We start from the raw sequence: 23,364 nt of genomic DNA on the forward strand, positions 1-23,364 counted from the left end.
TCCCTTCAAAGTCACGGGGAACATGTTGGCAAAACCCAAATTGTCTACTGAATCTATCAGGACAGTAAGACTCAATAATAAAAGTATCATCATAATGAAGAGTCAAATAGCCAGATCGAATACACATAAAGTAGTCACTCTTGAGGACTGATAAGTTGCCATCATCACACAAGACCACAACTTTGGCCAGGGGAAGTAATGCAGGAAATATGACTCTCTTGGGATCCCTGAAAAGAGCATTAGCTTGAGATTCATTGAAATAATTTGCCAACCCCATGCCGGCATATTTTGTCATCCCAACTAACTTGGCAGGACTAATGGCTGTTTGATGGGTGCCAAATTTTTCTGCAAGCCAACTGCTGAGAAAATGAATAGGAAAAGGGATGTCTCGTGCGGTCACACTTAATGCAGATTGGACTTCCTTTAGACCTTTGAAGATACTTGCTAGAACTGGTATCGCAAGAGAGAATTGTCTTCCAACCGCCATCATGGATGCTACTTTGAAAGTACTAGGACGAATGAAACCAACGTCCTTGCTAGGAAATACAAATTTGCATAGCCAACATGAAAGAAAAGCCGCTAAATAAACTTCATCTTGCATATGAGAAGGGACATTAAGCTCTTTAAAAGGATGAATGAATTTGCTAGAACGAACACGAGACTTATCAATTGAGCCAGATGGATAGGTAGTCTTATTGGATCCGCTAGACTTACCCATAGAAAAGGGTACCTTGTATCTCAAATCATCTCGAAACCAGAAATCTACCCAATCTTGAAGGGTCATTACATGGTCACCATCAATGGTCTGACATTCTTTATGAAAGGCGATGAATAGATACTTGCAGCTCTTGGGAAGAAAAGAACGTCCTTTCTTGTCAGCTTCATTAAGTTCATCAGCAGAAGGGATGACTTCATCATAAAAAGTACCAAAAATTGAAAGGCCGCTACATGATTTTAACTCCCAAAGGGATACAGACTCCTCGCCATTCGGGGTAGATAGCGTGTTGGTAGCAGGATTCCAATGGTTATAGAAAGAAAGGATAACATTCATCTGCTAGTCATATGTAAAAAGGGATGCAAAAATAGTGTCTCGAATATGTGCCCTCTCGAGGATTGGCTCGTAATGTTTCAAAATATCTTCTGTCCATTCCCAATACTTGGGAGTATACTCAAGTGCATCGGAGATTGGGAAATAATCCTTGCAAGTAGCATTTCCATCACGTTTACGATAGTCTAATGACGACAGATCAGCTAGAAAAGTTGTTGAATGTGGAAAGGAGGATTGAAGTTGTAAAACTGATTGAGGCAAACTACCATGACCATAAAGTTCATAAGAAGTCTCCAATGACCAGGAAGTCAAATGCTTGATGCTTTCAGAAGACCGCTTCTTAGCAAATGGACCAATGACAGGTTCATATACGCGAAGGCTTGTCCGACGATACTTCTCATCAATTACTAAGAATCTTTTAGTGGAAGAAGAAGAATTCCTGAAAAGCACCATCTAAAAAGAAAAGGGAGACATATAAAAATGCATGAATTAGATGCATATTTGAAAGAAGAGAGGGGGGACAAGATTATAAATCCATGATATTTGTATGTCCTAAGAAAAAATCTAATGATAAAAAGGGAGAGAATAAGAACTTACCTTGATCAAGAGCTAAAGAAAAGTGATGCTCCAATGTTAAGAAATTTATGATTTGCCAAAATTGATGACGTGTTAAAAACAGCAACCGTGACCCTTAAGAAACAACTCGTCAAGCACCAAGGCTTGTGAAGTATTACGGCAAGAGAATTCAGATCACCCAAAGAAGCCTGCAGCCCTGCAATAAGAATAGATGTTAATTAATAGAAACAGGCAGGCTCACCAACAACTCAATCAGGTTTAGTCAAGTCTATTTCAATAACAAGCTTGCGCCATCGATCATGCAGTTGCAGAAGCAGAAAAGGTTGCTTTTGGTTAACACACACATGTCAACAATATGCAAACCCCAACAAGAAAGCTGCTACAACTCCTCCAAATATATTTTTGGCGTCTATATTTTCTCTTCCAGTACAAGCTCTCTCTTTGGATGTGCTATCGAGAAACTCTGCAGTGCTCCAAGGCTTTGAAAGGAGTTCTTTCATCTAGATAACAACCGTCGTGAAATAACTTTTCCAGAGCCTGCTAAGGTGAAGTTAAAAAAAAAAAAATTATTGTTGTTGCTGCGGCATCCATAGCTCACTGTTACTGTCAACACAAAGAAAATGGTTGCCTTCTAGTCGCTGAGCAGTCACCATCTCTGCATCTCCATGTAATTCGACCATGGCAGATAAAAAAACACATGGCCAAATGCAGTTTCACTGCATCACTATGTAATTCAATGAATAGAGGACTGCGGATTGTCAAGTTTTCCATGTCACATCTTAAGACTATGCAAATTGCTGGAAACATTTCGCTGAGCAGTCACTCCCCTTTTGCTTTATTGTAGGCCATGCATAATTTCACTTTTCTCCATGCGGTCAAAAATAGGAAGACGATGCAAGTGCATTTATAAAAGAGAGGAGTTTAAATTACTATCATCATGAGCTTTGGTTAGAAGTTTAAAGCTTATTGCACCTGCACAAACTCAGAATTGTGTCCTGCATACATATATATATATATATATATATATATAAAAAAGAGACTTGCAGTTGTAAAACAAATATTGAAGGGCTATGCATACCTGCTAGGACCGTCGGTGATGTTGAGCTGCTAGGTGGATGCTACACAGTTAATGAAGGAACAGAAGGACTGCTAAGTTGGTGACAAAAAAAAAAGAAAGACAATGTAGTGGCCTTTTATAGCCACACTATAGACCGTTGCCTGATTACAAAAGAAGAAGAAAAAAACTCGTATTCCATGATAGAAAGGTCGACTGTGCAAGTTGCTTTTTCCTCTTCTGAAACAAGAGCAATAATTCCTAGTTAGTTCGGCAAATTTTTCCTATTCAAGTCATAGCAAAAAAAGCGATAATTCCTGTTGGGTTCTGCACTCTTCATTTACCCTCTCTCGGCAGTTCATTCAGGAAACAAAAGATGCGACATGCTACCCAAGACAAAGTTTTCCTATACTGTTGAAAAGGCAAACTATCTTTCCTAACTTGAAAAGCATTTGATTAGTCTTTGCTCTCAATCGGTTAAGAATACAAGGAATTATAAAGGAAAGAGCATTTGAACGTGAATGAAGCAAGCAAATAATTCATCAAACAATGAGGGCACGCATATCTAGAGAAGAAAGAGAATATGATTCAAAATCTTTAATTTGTGATAATTCATTAACCACTAGCTGGAATCACGAACGGAGTGCGTCGTTGGATTCAGAACAATGAGCTCTTCAAAACAAGATGTTACAGTGACCACTTCCGATAAAAAAAAAAATTTCCTGCAGGCCGGTCAAAGTATTGGTTGCTATTCGGGTATAAAGATAAATTTTGTTTGGTCCTCAAATATACAACTGTTTCAAATGAGGTCTTGAACTTAGATATTCTATCATTTGATTTGATAAATTTCAATAAGATTGGTCCATAAATTTCCAATTTTGACTATCATATTTTATTTCACAATAAGATTTATCTATTTATTGTGAAAATCTAATATGATCAAATCAAATTTTAGTCGAAAGTATAAAACCCTCTCAACCATATTTTTCGAGACATGCCCACTTGTTTCGAAAGTAAGTGAACTTGTCTCGAGGGGGCATCTGTAGAAACACAAATTTTCTACCAATCAAATTTCGCCATGTGTTATTTTATTCTTTAAAAGAAAGGATAAAATAAAATTAAAATAAATGACATGGAAAATAAATGAGCCTTCATATATTTCTTGGCCAATGAAAAGTTGACACTTGGGATGAGATATTCAAGTATCGGGTCATAAATACAAGATCCCATCAGATATCTCTTCATAAATGCAAGATCCCGTCAATAAATATCAACCAATAAAATTATATCATGTGGCATTGGAAAAGGACCTGAGAGCCCCTACAGATCTCTATAAATAGAGGGCCTCAACCTAAAGGAAGGAGGATTCCGGGAGATACAAATTTCCTTCAAGACAAGCTCTGCAAGCAAGGAAGCTCTCGCTCTCTCTCTCTTCAAGCAAGGAAGCTCTCTCAAAGAATTCTCAAGCCTTCTTCATCTACGCTTGAAGTCTACAAAGAACGAAGCTCTGTTGGATCAAGCCTAAACGTCCCATAAGAGTTCTTCAACAACACTTTGAAGACACATCAAAGGTACTCTTCAAAGCATCAAATCACTAAATCTCGCTTCGCAATACACGCCCAAATTCGCGTTCTTGCAAAGCATAAATCTTGGCTTGATTACTCAAATAAATCAAGTCACCATACATCAAATCCAAGGGAAGAATCAGAGGATTGCCATATTCTTTTGAAAGAATATATTACATAGAGATTGTACCCATTCATATATTTAATAAAATCATATATTTGTACACGTGTGCTTGTTTAATTTCAGGTGCTCAAAATTATGTCTACAAACATATGGCGGAGATATTAATTTCAGCTTTGGTGCCATAACTTCAACACTCCTCCTTAGTTCCAAAGCTGCACATTCCTTTCATCTCCCTTAGATCTTCAAATCTACTTTAGCTAAAGGCTTGGTGAACAAGTCTACTAATTGCTCTTTTGAAGTGCAGTATATCATATCTAGTTTCTCTTCTTGCTGGAATTGCCTAATAACATGGAACTTGATCTTCATATGCTTGGTCCTGTCATGAAAAACAGAATTATTTGAAATAGCTATTACTGATGTATTGTCACAGAACAATTCTGTGGGACTTCGTTGATCAAAGTCTAGATCATTCAGCATTTTCCTTAGCCATATCAATTGCTTTGCTGCCACATATGCTGCTATGTATTCTGCCTCTGCAGTGGAATGTGCAACCACTGATTGCTTCTCTGAGTTCCAACAGAAAATGCTTCCTCTTATAGCAAAGCAATAACTTAAGGTGCTTATCATTTCTTCATCACTTCCAGCCCAATTACTATAAAAAAACCAATTAGTTTAACAAAACTTGATTTCACAAAATGCATGTCAAACTCTAAGGTCCCTTTCAGATATCTCAGAACTCTCTTGGCTGCAACAAAATGGATTTGACTTGGACTTTGCATGAACCTAGAGAGGTAATTAACTGCAAAAACAATATCTGGACGTGTAGCAGTTAAATACAACAAGCTACCAACTAAACTTCTGTAGGTTTTTCCATCAGTTTTGGGAGCTCCATCCTCCTTCATTAGCTTTTTTCCCAGTACCATAGGTGTATTGACTGGTTTGCAATTTTCCATTGTAAATTTGTTTAGTAGCTTCATTGTAAACCTCTTTTAACATAGAAAATAACCTTGCTCCGACTGAGATACTTCCATGCCTAAGAAGTATGACAACAAACCAAGTTCATTCATCTCAAACTTATCCTTCATGTTGGTTTTAAACTCCTCTACCAGTTGCTTCTTGTCTCCTGCAATCAATAAATCATCTACATACACTGATACGATCAAAGTATGTTTGTCAACATTTTTCACATACAAAGTTACTTCATTCATGCTTCTTTCAAAGCCTAAGCTCAAAAGATACCCGTCCAATCTGTTGTACCAAGCTCTAGGAGCCTGTTTAAGTCCATACAAAGCCTTATTTAGCAAATATACTTTGTGATCTTCTTTTCAAAGCCATCGGGTTGTTCAATATATATTTCTTCATTTAGAACACCATTCAGAAATGCAGACTTAACATCCAACTAAAAAATATGCCAACCATTTTGTACTGCTAGAGCAAGCAAGAACTTTATTGTACCAAGCCTAGATACTAGAGCAAATGTGTCAGTGAAGTCAATACCTGGCTCTTGTGAATAACCCTTCACTACAAGTCTTGCTTTGTGCTTATTGATACTCCCATATGCATTCAACTTGGTTTTGAAAATCCATTTTACACCAATTACCTTCTTGTGAATGGGTCTGTCAACCAGTATCCATGTTTCATTCTTTTCTATCATCGTGAGCTCCTCCTTCATTGTAGCTATCCATACTTGTGAGTTGATAGCTTCTTCAAAATCTATTGGTTCTGCTTCAGCAACATTGCACCTGCTATAAATGTCAGCTAAGGACCTTGTCCCCCTTACTGGTTTGTCATTGATAGTATCATCATCCTCTGTAGCATCCAGTTCAATTTGATACTCTTGTTTTGTCCCTTCAATTGATGCAGATTCCCAGTTCCATATAACCATTCTCTACAACTTTTACATTTCTAGCAATCACAACTTTATTAGATTTCAGATTATAAATTTTATAAGCCTTAGATTTTGTGTTATAGCCTATAAGAATTCTCATATCAGCCTTCTGATCAAGTTTTTTTCTCTTAACTTCAGGTTGCAAGACATAGCAAGGGCTGCCAAAAACTTTTCAAATCATCAACATTGGGTTTAAAGCTATACCAAATTTCATAAGGAGTCTTGTCTCCCAATACTTTTATGGTCATACGATTTAGAAGGTAGGATGTTGTGTTTACTACCTCTGCCCAGAATTTTAATGGCATTTTCTTCTCATATAGCAAACATCTTGCCATTTCCATCAATGTTCAGTTTCTCCTCTCACTGACTCCATTCTGTTGTGGAGTGTAGAGAACTGTCAGTTGGTGTTTGATCCCTTCTTTTGCCAAGTATGCCTCAAATTATCGAGAGGTATACTCTCCTCCATTGTCAGATCTCAATATCTTCAATCTGTTTCCTGTTTCTAGTTCAACTGTTGCTTTGAACTTAACAAACTCAGCAAACACATCAGATTTTGATTTCAGAAAGTAAACCCAGCAGTACCTACTATAATCATCAACAAATAGAAGAAAATACTTTGAACCATTCAATGATTCATTATGCATCGGCCCACACACATATGTGTGTACAAGTTGGAGTTTTGACAATGCTCTATATGCATTGTCAGGAAAAACAACTCTGGTTTGTTTTCCTAACTAACAGGCTTCACAAATACTCTTTTGTTCCTGTAAATCTGGTAAATCATGAGTCATCTGCAGGTCAGCCATTCTATTTAAAGTTGTATAATTGAAGTGCCCCAACCGTTTGTGCCAAAGAACAGATTCATTGTTCTCATAAGTGTTAGCACTCAAACATACTTCTCTCCAATCAACATTAAAACTTATGTTCATCATTTTTGCAGAAAGCAGTAGCACTCCATTTTTATCTTTAATATCACATACTCCATCATTAAAGAATATTGAGTAACCAGATTCAATTAATTGTCCCACACTAACTAGATTCTGATTGATCTTAGGTACATAAATAACATTTTTAAGAGTTTTTGTACCTGACAATGTTTCTACTTCAATTGCTCCTTTTCCTTCAACCTTCACATAGTCTCCATTGCCAATTCTAACTCTAGATAGATAGCTTTTATCCAAGTTTCTGAATAAGCTCAAATCTGTTGTCATGTGGTTAGTGCAGCCACTATCAATGAGCCATGATAAGTCGTTTGCCTTTGTTGTGTTACACATCTCTTGAATTGTAGCCATGAATAAAAGATCTTCCTTGACTTCTGAACAATCAGCTACTTGAGCTTGTTTTACTGTTTCTGCTTTATTTTTGCAGAATCTTTGAATGCAACCAAATTGCTTGCAGTTTTGACATTGTGCATTCTTGAGCCAACACCAGGCTTCAAAATGATTTGTTTTCTGACAGAATTTGCAAGCAGGAAAATGTTCTTTCTTCTCTTTCCCTCTAATGAAGTTGTTGATGTTCTGTTGCCAGTTATTGGATTGCCAGCCTTTCCCTTTTTCTCCTTTTCTTTCTTGATTGTTTTTGTAAAAATTCTTAGCCCGACTCTTCTCCTTGTAAACTGCAACAAGAGCTCCTTCACTTGATCCTTCTTGTCTATAAGCTTGCCTTTGCTCCACAGCTTGTAATGCATTTACCAGTTCTTGCAGGCTCATTTCAAAGAAATATTTAGAATCTTCTAAAGAGCAAATTTTATGTTTAAATTTTTCTGGTGGACTTACCAGAACTTTCTCTACTATTCTTGAATTTGGAAAATCTTCTCCCAAAAGTCTCACTTGATTCACAAGTTTTGAAATTTGAGAAGAGAAGTCTTTGATGGTTTCATTTTCTTTCATTTTCAAACCTTCAAACTGTCTTCTAAGATTTAAAATATGCATCTTCTTTGACTTCTCATCACCATGAAATTCTACTTTTAATTTATCTCATGTTTCTTTGGCAGATTTACACGCCATGATCCTTGTGAAAATGTCTTCACTAACAGCATTATGAAGACAGGTAAGAGCTTTGAATCGCTTTGCCTTTTCTTCATTAAAAATCTTCATCTGTGCGTTCGTAGGATTGTTTCCTAGTGGAGTTGGTGGCTTATCGCTCTCCACTGTCTCCCACAAGTCAAAAGCTTTGAGATAAGTTTCCATTTTCACATTCCATACACCAAAATTTTGCCCTGTGAATACTGGTGTTTTTGCTGGAAAATTTGCAGAATCCATTTCTTAAAAAAAACTCACTTAATCTCTCATGTTTCACTCACAATCCCTTCAAAGAAAAATGCTTTGATTTAACCTCACTAATCTCTCGTGTTTCACTCACAATCCCTTCAAAGATCAAAGAATGCTCTGATACCAATTGTTGATAATAGGTATATAAAGAACTGAATGTTGATGATAACCAGAAAAATAAAGAACAGAGAACTTGCAGCAAAGAACAAAGAGTAGAATGTTTTTCTTAGGTTACTGTCATCCCTTAGCTTTTATTTATAGATGAAATTAACCACAACACAATTAAGAAACTTAACTAATATAAACTCCTTCATTTAAAGAGTTATGTAACTTATCCTAAATAAGTTTAAAATATTAAGAAGTAAAACTAACTAAACAACATTAAGATAATGATGTTACTAACAAATAAACATTAATGAAAGATAACATATGGTTGAGACATTAATTTCAGCTTTGGTGCCATAACTTGAACAGTTATGGCTCCGTATATAATGGCATGCTCCGAAGTGGGAATTCTGTTGCAATAAAGATGTTAGGCAAGTCGAAAGCAAATGGTCAAGACTTCATCAATGAAGTTGCCACCATAGGAAGGATTCACCATGGTAACATCATCCGGCTCATTAGATTTTGTGATGAGTGTAGATTTGAAAAGAAACTTACTTGTGAGAATTTACTTTCTTGTCCCTAAATTGATTACTTCAATTCCACTTCAATTACTAGAATCAAAGTGATATTCCACAGTACGAATATTTCTATAGATCTTGTCAAATTAATGCAGGGAGTTCAAGATGGGAGAAGAGAAAGAGATAACCATGTTCTTTTAACAAAATAAAAAACCTTTTTTTTATATTGGTTATGTCCCTTTATATATAAGTAGAGGAAGCGGTTATTTTCTTTAGTAATTCCTTTAAATACTTGAACTAGACCCATCTCTTATGGGCGGACCAAGCCCAACCCAATAGCCAACATCTCTCACTAGCCCATGAAGGAATGAATCTATATCTAATACATTATATTTCAAACTTGCACAAGAATTTCATATTTGACGAACGGACCATACGACCTGAAGCATATAGTGAAAGGAGCTCCAATATATAAACCTAATACAGACCATATAGAAGATATTAACCTCATAATTAATTATTTCTTAAAGTGTAATAATATACCCCAAGTATTTTTAGTTATACATGACTGAATATAATTCAATCCCTCAAGAATTTCATACTCAATCCATCTTTACAATTACAAGTATTCTAAACCATAGCAAATGTATTAAAATGATATGATCTCGGCCGGTGAATACAAGTAACAGGTGTATAACTAAAATTATCTTTTCTTTTGCACTCCTATCAATCACATCTGAATTAACTCGATTTTCTAAGAGTATTCCTTTAAGTCAAATCATTCCATGACTATAGAATATACTCCTAAAGTAGCAATCATTCAAAAGTCATAAAGGATAAGGTTTTGAGATCTTAGATATGATATCCAGGACTCACATAATAAAGAAGAAGAGATCTATTCTTTATTCTTGTAATGGTTGTAAGCACATATTATATGAAATTCATGCTATAGTGAAGCTTACTTTTTTCTTTTCTGAAAACAAATAGAGTATGTCGTTATACTTTTTGTTAAAGGAAATAAACCATACAAATCTTAGTCTTGTCGTCAAAAAACATAGATTTCAAATCAGAAATTCTCATTTACTCACTGTCATTAGTGGCAAATGAATAATTTCATACTCGGCTTCAATCATAATAAAGACATGAATGGTGAGAATTCATTCATGTCAATTTTTTTATTTAAGAACCTCATCTTAGTCTCAATAAGATGACTTTTTAAGAATTATTTTGAGTTAAAATTGCTCCCGCTACACTTAAGTCGTTTATTGAGCATTAAAACTCAAATAGTTTCATCTCTACTCACTTTACAAACGTTAGAAGTAATTATTCATGTGAGTAAACTAATTTAAATCTATCAATATACTTTAACAAATTATATTATATAATACTCACAATATATTTCATAAAACAAATAATGAATAATATGATACAATATATTTCATAAAACAAATAATGAATAATATGATATACTAATGACATTTATTTATTATTCAATCATTGCGAGCCTATGCTTTTGATTCAAGAAATGACAGCCATTCTTATCACTTTGAGAACCAAAAAAATAAAGTTCAAATATTTATACTTAGTTTGCGTTGATCATATTGGCGTCAGTAATACATCCGAAACACCATCATTGTTCAATGTACGAAGATTATATGACATGCCTTGCTTTCAGTTGGACAAATATTACATACCCTCAAAGATTATAGAACGCCTCGCTCTCTGCAGATATGTTTGCGTAGCCCTTCTACTTGACTACTCGATCATTGTATGCTTACTCTGTTTCAGAGATCACTTCCAACGCTTGATAATGAGGTCTCCCTGGCATATTTGCATGCATTCTTCCAGGACCTGCAGAAGCAAAAGGGCTAGGAGGCATTGTTAACTTGTCTCCTTCTCCTTCCAACATTTGCACGACAGTATTCATAGACGGACGATCCACGGGGTGCCACTGAATGCAACATAGTCCTACAAGAGTCAGCTTCTTTGCGATTTGCGCGTCCCCCTCCTTTTCAATTCTGATTCTCAGCTCTTCTCCTTTATCCAGGCGGTTGTAGACCCATTCTGGGAAGTAGATTTGGTTGCTGTTCTCTACCTTATCATCGATAGTCTTCCTCCCTCCGACCATTTCGAGCAACACCATTCCAAAACTATAAACATCAGACTTATAGGAAACATGCCCAAAGTTCCTAGAGAAAACTTCAGGTGCAATATACCCCATGGTTCCTCGAGCTGTAGTCATGGACACGGCACTCTGATCCTTGGAGCACAGCTTTGCAAGACCGAAATCAGAAATTTTTGGATTGAAATGGTCATCTAACAAGATGTTATGAGGTTTGATGTCGAAATGGAGGATTCGCTGATCACAGCCTTGGTGAAGATATTCGATGCCTTTAGCCATGCCAAGAGCAATATCCTGAAGCCTCTCCCAGCTAAGACTGGAGGTTTCGCCATGTTCTGAAGATACAAATTTCTCTAGTGATTCATTTGGCAGGTAATCATAGACTAGAGCTCTTCGAAATCCATCAGCACAGTAACCAACTAAGCGTATAACATTGACGTGATGGATCTTTCCCATTGTTGCCACTTCATTGATGAACTCTTCTCCGTTTCCTGTTGAGTTGTTCAGGATCTTCACAGCAACAAAGATCTCATCAGAAAGCTTTCCTTTAAACACAGTTCCATACGCTCCCTGACCCAGCTTGTCCTTGAACTCGTCCGTAATCCTTTTAATGTCAGCATAGGTGTATCTTGCGGGCTTGAGAGCTTTATAATCTGCCAGAAAGTTTTCGATCCTTTTCTGATTGTTTTTCGCTGCTTTATCAGAGCTGTAGACACGGTAGGCTGCCAACAATACCAGTAATACAAGAACCGACACGGTTGCAACTGCAAACAAAACATTTCTTTATCAAGAACTCATCAAGATACTTTAGAAGATGCAAGATAAGGAAACAATTCTAAAACTTCCAAATTTGCAGAAATCTCACCCGCACCCTCTATCTTCCTTATTTTGCCTGTAAGAGAAAATATATGGTACCATTAGATTCTTTAATAGCACGCATTCGACAATCATAATTCGTGGATCTTATGTAAACCATGACTATCTTGAGCAATTTACTAAATCTCAACATGTATCAAGTAACCAACCTACATGACCTGAAAACTACATGTTTCATAACTAAAATTGAAGAACTCGTGAAAATATTTGATTTTCTTAACTAAGAGTCATCCAATAGTTCCAATTAAGCACAAAGAATTAGATTGGCTGCAGAAAACTAAAGCAGAATCTAATACAGACCGTACCTTTATTTGATTTAGGCTTCTCATAGCATTCAGTTTCAAGCTTAGTGTTATTCTTCCATCTGCAGAACATGCCTTGCTCTTCGCAAACTCCACATTTTGCTGGTTCTGACCAGTTCAAGTGAAGATTATCACCGCGAATCATTTCCGATGGAATTGATGTAACATTATACATCTTGGTACAAGAAGTCAGGTCTGTATAACCGAGGAATCTATTAGAACTATAGGCATAGATATCATATCCAGGAACACCAAGGCAAGGTATCCGAACATAAGAATGTCCCTGCTTTGATGTACAGTTGAAAAGGGCATAATCATACAGGTACTGGCCTGCAAATTTGAAAGGAGATTTAGATAAACTGAAGTTTCTAAGCTGTCTTGGGAAGCAGTTATCTGGATCAGCTGCAATGATTAACCGTGATTTATAGTCAATTTTCTTGATGTTGAGTGTCACAGAAGTTGGTAGCTGCAACAATGTTTCTTTCCTTTCATTGCAGGATAGAACAAACCCAGGATCATAGCCACAGTGAACTGGCTGCTTGTCGAGTCTGAATGGAAATCTTATGGCCGGACCATGCTTCTTACATTTTGCTTCTTGGAACATATCGTTAAGGCCAGCTCCATGACATGCAAGGACCAGCATCAACAAGCAAACTACAGAGAGATCCATTTCCAAAGACTTAGTTTTTTTGAGCTTCACTGTCCTGCAAATGATGTTATCGTGAAAACGTAATTTGGGGCTTGGCTCTCTTGAGTAATTTCTGTATAGTTTACTCCATTGACTTGATCCGTGGAAAACATTCCAAGGACTTGGCCAATCTGATATTGCTAGGTGCCTTCATGTTTTTGCCGTGTGGGGTATTTATGTTGTGGTGCGAAGTTGCTAGGAAAAGCCAGAGCTCAAATTTGTCGCGTTAGCAAGTCATCAAAGATTAGGGATAAGTTACAGTCAAGTTTGTCACTTTTCCAGAGACCAGATAAGTAATTCTTCTTCCATCCCAAGAAATGCAAGAGGTAATGCCGGTCATGCATAAAAGAGGTAATTCCAGATAAGCAAAAGTTGATGCTCCATTCTTACCGTATGGTCTTTTTCTTTCCTTGCCAGGAATGCTGGAAGTGTGAATGCGGTTGTTTTTTAAAGTATTTTTCGAGTTAAAATATATTAAAATGATATTTTAAAAAAAATATATTTTTAATATTAGCACATCAAAATGATCCAAAACATACCAAAACAATTAATTTTTAGTAAAAAAAATTGAATTTTGAGAGAATATACCGCGTACCCAAACATAGCATCGAGTACAAATATATCTGTTTGATGGGGTCAAAACCACTTTCTGATGAGTTTTATATGAACTAGTATTATATTAGTTTTTTGGCTCGCCCTAAACATCAAAACTTTTTTGAATTTAACTGGTGAAATTTGAATTTTAAATTTTTTTTAAACTGCTTACTTAATCTTGATTTAAAATTAACTGATTATTGAAGCCTTCAATTTGAAGGACAATAGTAATAAAAAGCAAATAATGATTCAATCAAAGGCAAAAAAAATTGGATGATAGAATTCATTTTTAAAAAAAAGAAACTATTTAAGATTGAAATTTCTCGACCCGACTCTTGTCCAGCTCGAGTTTAAAATTAACCAACATGAAAGTTGACTCTACATGATTCAATTAACTTGTTAGGTTCAAAGGATATCTAAAAGTGTTAAAAAATTCAAAATGATATATATTTTTTTAATATTAAAATTGTGACATATTAAGTCAATCCGAGCTTTGGAGGGACTAAATTAAAATTAAACAAATTAATTATTAAAATAAGATTTATCATCCTTAACCTCATAAAAAAACTAAAAAAACTGTTCAGAATTTCGAAACACGTTTTAAGGGTCAAATTTTAATTTTTCAAAATTTAGAAACTAAACTATAAGTTTTTTAAATCAAAAGATCAAAATAAAATTTTATCATCTTCAACCTCAAGACCATTTTGTATTTTCCAGCAAAGTTGAAACATATTTCTTAACCCATAACAAATCAATTCACAAATCTTTATTTCTAACAACACACTCAAAATCAATTACTTAACCTTAAACCCATAATAATCATGAATCAATTTTAACAATATAAACTTCAAATCTTTATAAACTACGATCTCGTCTTTGATCCTTCTATAAATAAATCATAATTAAAAGTAATATGACATAGAAGTATTTACTTGATACTTTCACTTTTCTTGAATTCAAAAATTCAAAATTCAAAATTTAAAATTAAAATTTTTGGTTTGACGAGGGAAAAGTCATGACAGCCACAAGAATTAGAAAAGAGAAAAACAATTTAAGAAAATCTTTATTTTGATGACAATTTGCAGTCTCCAAAGCAGTAGTAATCAAATAAAAAAGATTCATCCCCTGTTAATATTAATATTAATATTAGAAACATAAATCACCATCAAGAAAATTAATTAAGGTAGTTCAAAAGTTAGAGCGATCGGCATCAGACTATATTTGTTCTATAGATATTCTTTCCAAGTCACTCATCAAAGGCATGATATGTGGCTCACAAACCTCGAAATAAAGTTGATCAAATAAGCCTCTCCAGGAAAGATGAGATAAAATGGCCACTGTTTGCAAATTATCTTTGAGAAAATTACAGGCTTTCAAATATGAAGGGTTAAGTAATAATCATGTTCATAATATGAAGATAAAAGAATATTCAGAGTTGTTCTTCCGTGACTCCTCAAAACACAAAAGTATTGAACCAGATATCTCGAACATTTGGCTCAATGCCATTACAGCCCTTTTTAGTACCTTTTGAAAGAACTTCAGCATGAGAAGCAAGATTCTATTCCCAGAGAAAACACTCAGTTGACGCAAAGAAAAAAATGTTTGTGGGATTTTCTTTATGAGCACGAGTTTTTTATTTATTTTTAATTGCAAAAGTAAATGCCTGCCATTAGCAGAGGTGATATTCTTGGTGAAAAATTCAATATAAACTGTAGTTTGGTATCATAGCCTTTTCCAAACTAGAGGAATGAGGAAAAATTGAACTCAAGAAATGACAGCCATTCTTATCACTTTGAGAATCAAAAGAATAGAGTTCAAATATTTATACTTTTAGAGGGCGTTTGTCTACGCGGCTACGGCTGCGTTTTATTTAAAACGCAGTCTGTAGCCGTTTGGTAATAACAAAACTTACTTTACTGTGCATGGGATCCTTGCGTTTAAAATGCTGGAAAAGAAAAGCTACGAAAACCTGTTTTGCATGCACTGTAGAAACCTGCAGACAGTGCAATTCACTGCTGTTCATGAGTGAATTGCACTGTTCGCGGTTTTTTTTTTTTTTAAGTGTGTTAATTGTATTAATTTTAAAAAAAAACTAGTTTTGAGAATTAAATTCATTCGCGATGTGAATAATATTTTTTTCTCGGAAAACTAGTATAGAGTGAATTAAATTTACGCGCATAGTAATATCAATTTTATATCTGATAATATTTTATCTAATTTTATTACACGCTCAAAAAGTTATTAAAACTATAGTTCTTATAGGATGAATTTTAGACGTAATGGAATTATAAATAGTTTAATGGAATAATAAAAAATATTTTATATAAAGTATAATTTTTTCATGATGTAATAAGAGTAATTAATTTTACAATATTTAAATTTAAAACCATCAATATTAATATATTTTTTAAAAAATTATTTTATAACCTCAATTTCAAAAGCATTCTTAACCAAACACATTAAATTACTTTTTCTTCAACTTTAATTTCAAACACAGTTTTAACCAAACACCTATTTTTTCAAACCAACTTCAACTAAAAATACCTTTTATAAAATAATTTTTTTAAAATCATAACCACAACAGCTACCACAATACGAAACAAACTCTTAGTTTGCATCCCAAACACCTTCATTGTTCAATGTACGAAGATAAGATTATAGTACATGCCTTGCTTTCAGGTGGACACATATTACACACCCTCAAAGATTATAGAACGCCTCACTTTCTGCAGATATGTTTGCGTAGCCCTTCTACTTGCTTCAGCACAGTGAGAAAATTGTTGTAGCACTTCGTCTTATAAGCACATCCAGTTCAAAACCCATTAGGGTGTTCAAAAACCTTCGCGTCTATGGAGATTGTCACGCAGCATTCAAACACTTCTCTATTGTCAGAGGGAGAGAAGTAGAGGTAAGAGATGCCAATAGATTTCATCATTTCAAGGATGGAACTCGCTCCTGCAATGATTACTGGCAAATAAAATCATATTGTTTGCAGAAAATTATTGAGAAATCACTGAAGCATATATTTGTTGATTCCAGACTCCATTGGCCATTTGTTGACTGACCTGGGATTTTGTGGACTTATCAGTTGTGTTCTTGATAAAATTCCTCAGCCGACCTGGGATTTTCTTGACATGTTGTCTTCAATTTAAGACAATGTGATCTGTTACCCAATCACATTATGAAATTTGGCATTCATCTGACATTTTTAATGAGTAACAAAATTAGAAGAAGAAGCTGAAATTACCTTTAATTGGAAGTAAGAGTAGAGGACTTGATTTAATGAAATGTAAACACAGAGGGATCATATCTGAATGTGCACTATGGGGCCACAGACAGGCCACTGAAATGATGTCACGTGTTCATTAAGCACAGCGCAGGTACAAGATTTTGCTGCCCAGTAAAAAATTTCGAGGCTGCTGGCCGCGCCTTTGAAAAAAATAATAATAATAATTGTCGTATACGATATCTCGATAATTTTAAAAAATTAAATTGTTTGTGCTAAAAATAATAGATTTTTGATATCTTATTATTTTTAGATACAAAAATTTTTATTTAAAAATTTATTACCAAATATTATAATTATTATAAACTTAACGGGATTGGTTATATAAAATAAAATATATTATTAATTTTTAAATATTTTATCTAAAATAAAATGTATTTCTAGTTATATATTAAATTGATAAAAATTTATTGATTTATGTATAATTATAATAGTTCTGACTCTACTATCAATAATAAATATTTAATTATGCATATTTTTAATGTTAGTGTTGGTAAGTATTATATATCTAAAAAAATATATAATATTTTTTATTCAATATCAGTAAATAAACTAATAAAAAAAATTAAAGTCAAAAATATTTATTTTTTATTTTTCGGCTGAGTACTGTATAGATGGGCTGTACCTTAGAACCAGTGACCGGGTGGGCACAGCAGGCACGCGTGATCTGGTTGATCACGCGTGCTTGCACATACTGTGAATTAAACAATGAACAGTAGGAGGTGAATTAAAATTGTCCATGTACAGTGACAAGTGAATTAATATTGCAGGACGGGGAAAGAGAGCAGAGAGACTTACCTAGTCTGCTGGAGAAGAAGCCGATGATTGTGTGCAGGCTGACCGAACGCTCTATCCTCTGTGTCTTGTTTTCCTCTTCGTCTTTCCTTGTTCTCTCTTTCTGTCTTTGTTTTTCTTCGTTCCTGTGTCTGTCTGTCTCTCTCTGTAATGTCTTTTTCTTTGTATTTTTCTGTTCGTGGGTTTTCTCCCCTCCTTCGCGTCTGTGTTCCTCTCACCCCTGTGTTGTTATCTGGTTTCCCTTGTCTTTGTGTTTTCGTTTTTCTCCCCCTTTCTTATTTTGCTCGTCTCTGTCTTTTGCTCCCCTGGTCCTCTTCTGTCTTGTTCGTTTTTCTGGGTTTATTTTCTTTTCGTTCTCTGCCATGTTGTGTTCGTTCAACTGTTCTCCTCTCCCCCCCCCCCCCCGGTTTGTTCTTTCTCTGGCGTGGATAATAATCGTGGGATGGCATCTGTTGGTGGACACTATGGGGTAGAGACGTGACCATGATTGATGGTGGGTTTTTCGTTGAATGAGAGGGATGAAGAAGGAGATGAATAGTTAAACGGCGCCGTTTTTAACTGAAATGGTTATTTCCAATTTGATCCCTGACCTTCTTATTATTTCCTCATCCATCAAACTATTTTAAGGAAAATAAAAATCATTATTTATTTTCTTTTCTTTTCTCTCTCTTGAAGCTTCTGCAACCCATCTGCATGCTTCTTCTTTTTTTCAAGGTGCACTCTCCAACTTTGATACGCGCGTTGTTTACCAAACGTGTTACTGTCAATAATATTTTTGAGTGTGGAAAAAGAATAAAATAAAAAATAAAACCGCTAATTTTAAAATAAAAACTCGAATTTAACCCCCGACACAAAAGATGGCCATAGCAGCTCTCATCGGACACGCGACGCAGCATCATTAAACACGTGTCTTAAGAATCCTTTTCATTTCCAAGTCAAACATCTTCCTTGTCAGATCCAAACCCATCAAAGCCTGACTTTTACTACTTTAAGCACAACGAGACGCCACGTAATAACTTCTAGATTTCCACCCTGGGGCCCCAACACCCAGATCCATCCTCCACGTACCCCTTCATCCATCTCTTCCGTCCACGTCTCCCTTATAAAAATTCATATTAGTGGCTTTTGTTCATCCCATGTGGCAGTGTACAAGGGCACCAAAGAACAATCAACGGCTACCCTTCATCTGCTTTAACATGATCATCATTGCCTGTTTGTTTTATATTCCCATTTAGCTCCCTGTGCTTTTCCTTTCTACCACGAAATTTTTACTTCTTTCATGCAAAATGAAGAGGTTGGCACCAAGATATTTGCTTTTTGTGATTGTTTTGGTACTCGACACTTGAGATTTGATTTGATTTGATTTGCTTTTCATGTTTGTTTGCGACAGCTTGGAGACGCTTTGATAAGGAGGATGGATCAGCTCACTGTGATCAAGACGTTGAATTCTCGTCGGAGAAGATTAAAAATCCGACGATTGAAGTATACGTGTCAAAATAATAAATCCCATGTCACCATCTCCGGCGGGGATGATGGCATTGAGAGGAAGGGCGGCGATTTGTGTGGTGAAGAGAAGAAAGCAGGAGGAATTTTTGGTGCAAAAGCTAGTGATGATGGTGGTTCAAAGGAGATATCAATATCGTTAACACCGCCGAGGAATGATGTTGTTTTGCAAGATGAAGTAGTTTTATCATATGGGTCGGTGTCTGTTATAGGGGGGAGGAAAGAGATGGAGGATACAGTGAAGGTAGAGTTGGGGTTTTTGAGTTTTAATGAAGGTGAAAAGAAGTATGATTTTTTTGGTGTTTATGATGGACATGGTGGAGCTCTTGTAGCGGAGGCGTGTAAAGAGAGGTTGCATAGAGTTCTTGTGGAGGAGATAATGGAGGGAAAGGAAGGGGGTGGTGGTGTGGAGTGGGAGAAGGTGATGGAGGAGTGTTTTAGAAAGATGGATGAGGAGGTGGTGAAGGATAAGATGATTGGGTCTACGGCTGTTGTTGCGGTGGTGGGGAAGGAGGAGGTGGTGGTGGCTAATTGTGGGGATTCTAGAGCTGTGATTTGTAGAGGTGGGGTTGCCGTGCCATTGTCAGTTGATCATAAGGTAATGATTTTTGGGTTTGTTGAAATCGATCGAGTGTTTTTTTTTTTTTGGTTCCCACCTTCAATTTGGATTTAGACCATTAATCTCTTAATTGAGTGAAGCTATTTGCTAGTTTTATGACTTAATTCTCAATCAATTGATTTCAATTTAAAGTTGAGAATTATCCTGAAAAATTAAAGTGGGAAAACTAGAGGAAGTTTATGAAAATTCTACGCGCACAAGCTGAAACTGAGATATTTTATAGTATAGGAGAGACGGATAAAAAAGAAAAAAGGAAATAAGAGATAAAAAGTTTTTAAAATAATATTTTAATAAAAAAAACTTCTTATAACTCTTTGATCTATATTTTTCAAGTATAGAACAATAAAATCTTCTGGGATTTTCCGGAATTTTTTTCTCAGATAAGAAATTCGTGCTTGTTAACCTAATCAAGATCAAAAGAAAAGGAAGGCTCCATGAGATTTCTATTTAGGTTGTGTTGTTTAATTACTATTAAAATCACTTGGTAATATTATATAGGATGTTTTGATCATCAGATGGTCACCCTCTAATCTTAGCTCAGTGTCCTGTTAAGATTTTAAAAAGAAAATGAAACTATAAAGAATGTTTTACACAACAAAATATTGTAAAATATGAAGACAGTGATGATACCTGTGGTGCTAATTTTCCCCTGAACTGGACACGGTTACTGCAAATAATTTGGGAAAAAGCAATCAGAATTAATCCACTCCTTCTGAGGTTGAGCTTCCAAGCTACAGATCTTAGAAGGGTTCATTTAATAGAAAATAAAAGGGAAAAATGGAAAATATAATGTTTGAACAAATTATGCTATATGACCATTGTTTTTTAAAGGTTTGGTCTCTTTCTTTTTTTTAATGTTTAAGATGAATAATTTGTTGACACCTCTTTTTTGCGAAGCCTGACAGACCTGATGAGTTGGAGAGAGTTGAAGCTGCAGGTGGAAGGGTTATAAACTGGAACGGACACCGTGTTCTAGGAGTTCTTGCCACTTCCAGATCTATAGGTATGTGAAACTTCCATCAATTATTACAAGCCGGAAGCTAGATCATCTTGTTCTCTCATGTTTCTTCTTTGCTGGCTTCTCCATACATGTTTTTGTCTGGTTCCTTCCTCACTTCCTTATATGGTACCCGAAAAATTATATTGTATAAATCTCAAACAGATCACTCACATTTAAACTATTCGTGTACTATGAATTTATTTCCTATATTTGTAAAGTCTGTGAATTGTCAAGGTTTCAAGAGATTACCGAATATTTTTAAATTTATGATTGACATGAAATGCAGACCGCATCACAAAAACAATCGGAGCCTCATGATAATTTAGTAATGGGGGACTAGTAGCTAGTCCTGTGCTGCCTTACAACTAGAGCAGAGCACAACCAGATCACGTTGATCACTAGTAAACCGCTGTTAACCATCCTTGAGAGGAGTAGTCGTTAGGTCATATTGAAAAGATATTTAGCACAAGCAGGATTAGGAGATTGAATTTCATGAATAAAATGTTGTTATCTGTCGTGTAATTATCGTAAATTTTACTGTAATCTCCCCCTAACCAAACTGATAGTCATTGTAAACCTCTTACTTACATGGCCTCCTTGACATCTTGATGCAGGTGATCAGTATCTCAAACCATTTGTATCCTCCAAACCAGAAGTCATCGTGAATAAGCGAACTGAAAATGATGAATTCCTCGTCCTGGCCAGTGATGGCCTATGGGATGTCATCTCCAACGAATTCGCATGCCAGATTGTAAAGAGATGCCTGCATGGCCGGATGAGGAGGAAGTCCCAGGGAGTTGTGAGCGAGAGTTGTCGCGCAGCAGAGGCTGCAGCGGTGCTAGCCGAGCTAGCAATGGCTCGGGGCAGCAAAGATAACATCAGTGTGATCGTTGTTGAGCTCAAAAGGCGCAACAGCTTCTCCTGTTAATGGTAACTAATATAGATATGCGTATAGTACGGTAATTCTTTTTTCCCCCTCACTGTATTCGACTTTGAATTTATTTTCTTACAGAAGGAATCAAGATTTTCTCCTGTAAAGAAATTTATGGTAAACTGACCATGGTTTTGGTTCTGAGTTGAAGTGGAAGTTGATGATCCATCCAATTATTAATTCTTGAAAATTGTTCAAGTTTTCAGTTACTAAGTTCTATATTTCCTGAATAGTAATAATTAATTTATTCCACACTCCTTTCATTGTTCATGTTTTCAGTTACTGAGTTCTAAAATTTATTTTTAACAAACTCAACATTTTTATCATTTTTATCGAACTTGAATCCGATATTCCACAATTATCAAGAACATGTAAAATCTGCTTTCAAGAATTATTTATTGAAAATAAATTTTAGATAAACTAATTTTGGATTAATAAATTCTATTCAAGTTCTAAAATTTATTTCATCAAAACGATTCAGCCTCAAGAATTCTTGATTTGCCATAGGATTCACCAGTGTCGCCAGGTTTAATGATTGCTGTGTGACAAAAATACAACTCTTATCAAACAGTAATTAAACCATTTGACTAGTATGATCTTGTTTTTTTATGTGTATTTTGTCTAAAAATATATTAAAATAATATTTTTTTTATTTTATAAAATTATTTTTAATACTAACATATTAAAATTATTTGAAACCTTAAAAAAATGAAATTAATATTTTTAAGTGGTTTTTGACGTACTGTTAAAAATTAATAAAAAAATATTATTTTAATATATTTTTAAATAAATAAAAAAACTCTACACTACAATTAAAAAAAAAACTTGTAAATCTTTGGTTACTGTTCTGTATAAATGGGGAATAAAAGGTCCAAATTATGTTATGTGCCTCTTTGGTGGGCAAACTTGGCCGAAAGCTGTAATGGTTCTTCAATAATTACAGTGAAGGCTGCCAGATTCATCTTGCTTCTGATCTCTTTTTCTTCCTTCTTTTTTTTTTTTTACTGTTTCTGAATGTATCTTTCCACAGAAAATTGAAGACAGAGCCAAGAACACATGTGAAAGGTTCATCATTTTGCTAGAATAATATTCAGACATGATTCCCCTCAACACACCATTTACCAACACGTGTAAGGTTAAAGTCCAAGCTAATGATGTCGGATCAACAATAATTTGCTAATGTTAGTGCAAGTTTTCTTGCTTTAGCCTTGACCGCCTAAAAGGAGGGTGGCAAAAAGCTTTAATTATTTTTTACAATTAATTTTTTAAAATTTTTAAAATGATTGGTTTGATGTTTTAATATTATTTTAATATATTTTTTAATAAAAAAAATATTTTACAAATAAACGCTAATTCACGGTTAAACACGATTTTGAAAGAGACAAACCTTGATGATTATAATAGGTGAATATTTTTAATTATTATAAGAATCTATAAAAGGAAGAAAATCGTGTTTTGAAAGTGTGGTAATAATTAATTTTTAAAGTATTTTTTATTTAT

At 35.0% G+C, this 23,364-nt stretch overlaps 2 protein-coding genes and 1 long non-coding RNA gene across 6 annotated transcripts in view; 1 reads left to right on the plus strand and 2 right to left on the minus strand.

Moving 5' to 3' along the window:
* LOC133678793 (rust resistance kinase Lr10-like) overlaps nt 1-13,284 on the minus strand; it is a 39,173-nt gene extending 25,889 nt beyond the window's left edge. Inside the window, exons 1-3 of one of the 4 annotated variants that reach the window (XM_062101297.1) lie at nt 12,452-13,278; nt 12,136-12,162; nt 10,561-12,034 (exon numbers count right to left, since the gene is read on the minus strand). In XM_062101297.1, the coding sequence (XP_061957281.1) occupies nt 10,923-12,034; nt 12,136-12,162; nt 12,452-13,118 (1,806 nt within the window). In that variant the 5' untranslated portion in view covers nt 13,119-13,278 and the 3' untranslated portion in view covers nt 10,561-10,922. Of the gene's footprint in view, nt 1-10,560; nt 12,035-12,135; nt 12,163-12,451 lie in introns of those variants that run through there. The other 3 variants (XM_062101298.1, XM_062101300.1, XM_062101299.1) reach the window with 3 other exon arrangements.
* Nucleotides 13,285-16,362: 3,078 nt separating this feature from the next.
* LOC133678795 (uncharacterized) lies at nt 16,363-18,526 on the minus strand. Its single transcript, XR_009836048.1, has 3 exons — nt 17,815-18,526; nt 16,796-16,929; nt 16,363-16,685 (listed from the first exon to the last, which is right to left on the minus strand). It is a non-coding gene; the product is annotated as an uncharacterized LOC133678795 (long non-coding RNA).
* A 287-nt stretch (nt 18,527-18,813) lies between these two features.
* Nucleotides 18,814-22,054, plus strand: LOC133678794 (protein phosphatase 2C 51-like). Its single transcript, XM_062101301.1, has 4 exons — nt 18,814-19,105; nt 19,202-19,912; nt 20,831-20,936; nt 21,548-22,054. The coding sequence occupies exons 1-4, from the start codon at nt 19,091-19,093 to the stop codon at nt 21,859-21,861; spliced, it is 1,146 nt and encodes a 381-aa protein (XP_061957285.1). The 5' UTR covers nt 18,814-19,090; the 3' UTR covers nt 21,862-22,054.
* Nucleotides 22,055-23,364: the final 1,310 nt, after the last annotated feature.

The sequence above is a fragment of the Populus nigra genome, chromosome 18 (genome assembly GCF_951802175.1).
Source record: "Populus nigra chromosome 18, ddPopNigr1.1, whole genome shotgun sequence".
Lineage (NCBI taxonomy): Eukaryota > Viridiplantae > Streptophyta > Magnoliopsida > Malpighiales > Salicaceae > Populus > Populus nigra.

What these genes read in the sequence shown, in the direction of transcription:
- LOC133678794 (XM_062101301.1), top strand. An exon ending in CATTGTCAGTTGATCATAAG is followed by an intron (nt 19,913 to 20,830) that starts GTAATGATTTTT and finishes TTTTTTGCGAAG; the next exon opens with CCTGACAGACCTGATGAGTT. An exon ending in TGCCACTTCCAGATCTATAG is followed by an intron (nt 20,937 to 21,547) that starts GTATGTGAAACT and finishes ATCTTGATGCAG; the next exon opens with GTGATCAGTATCTCAAACCA.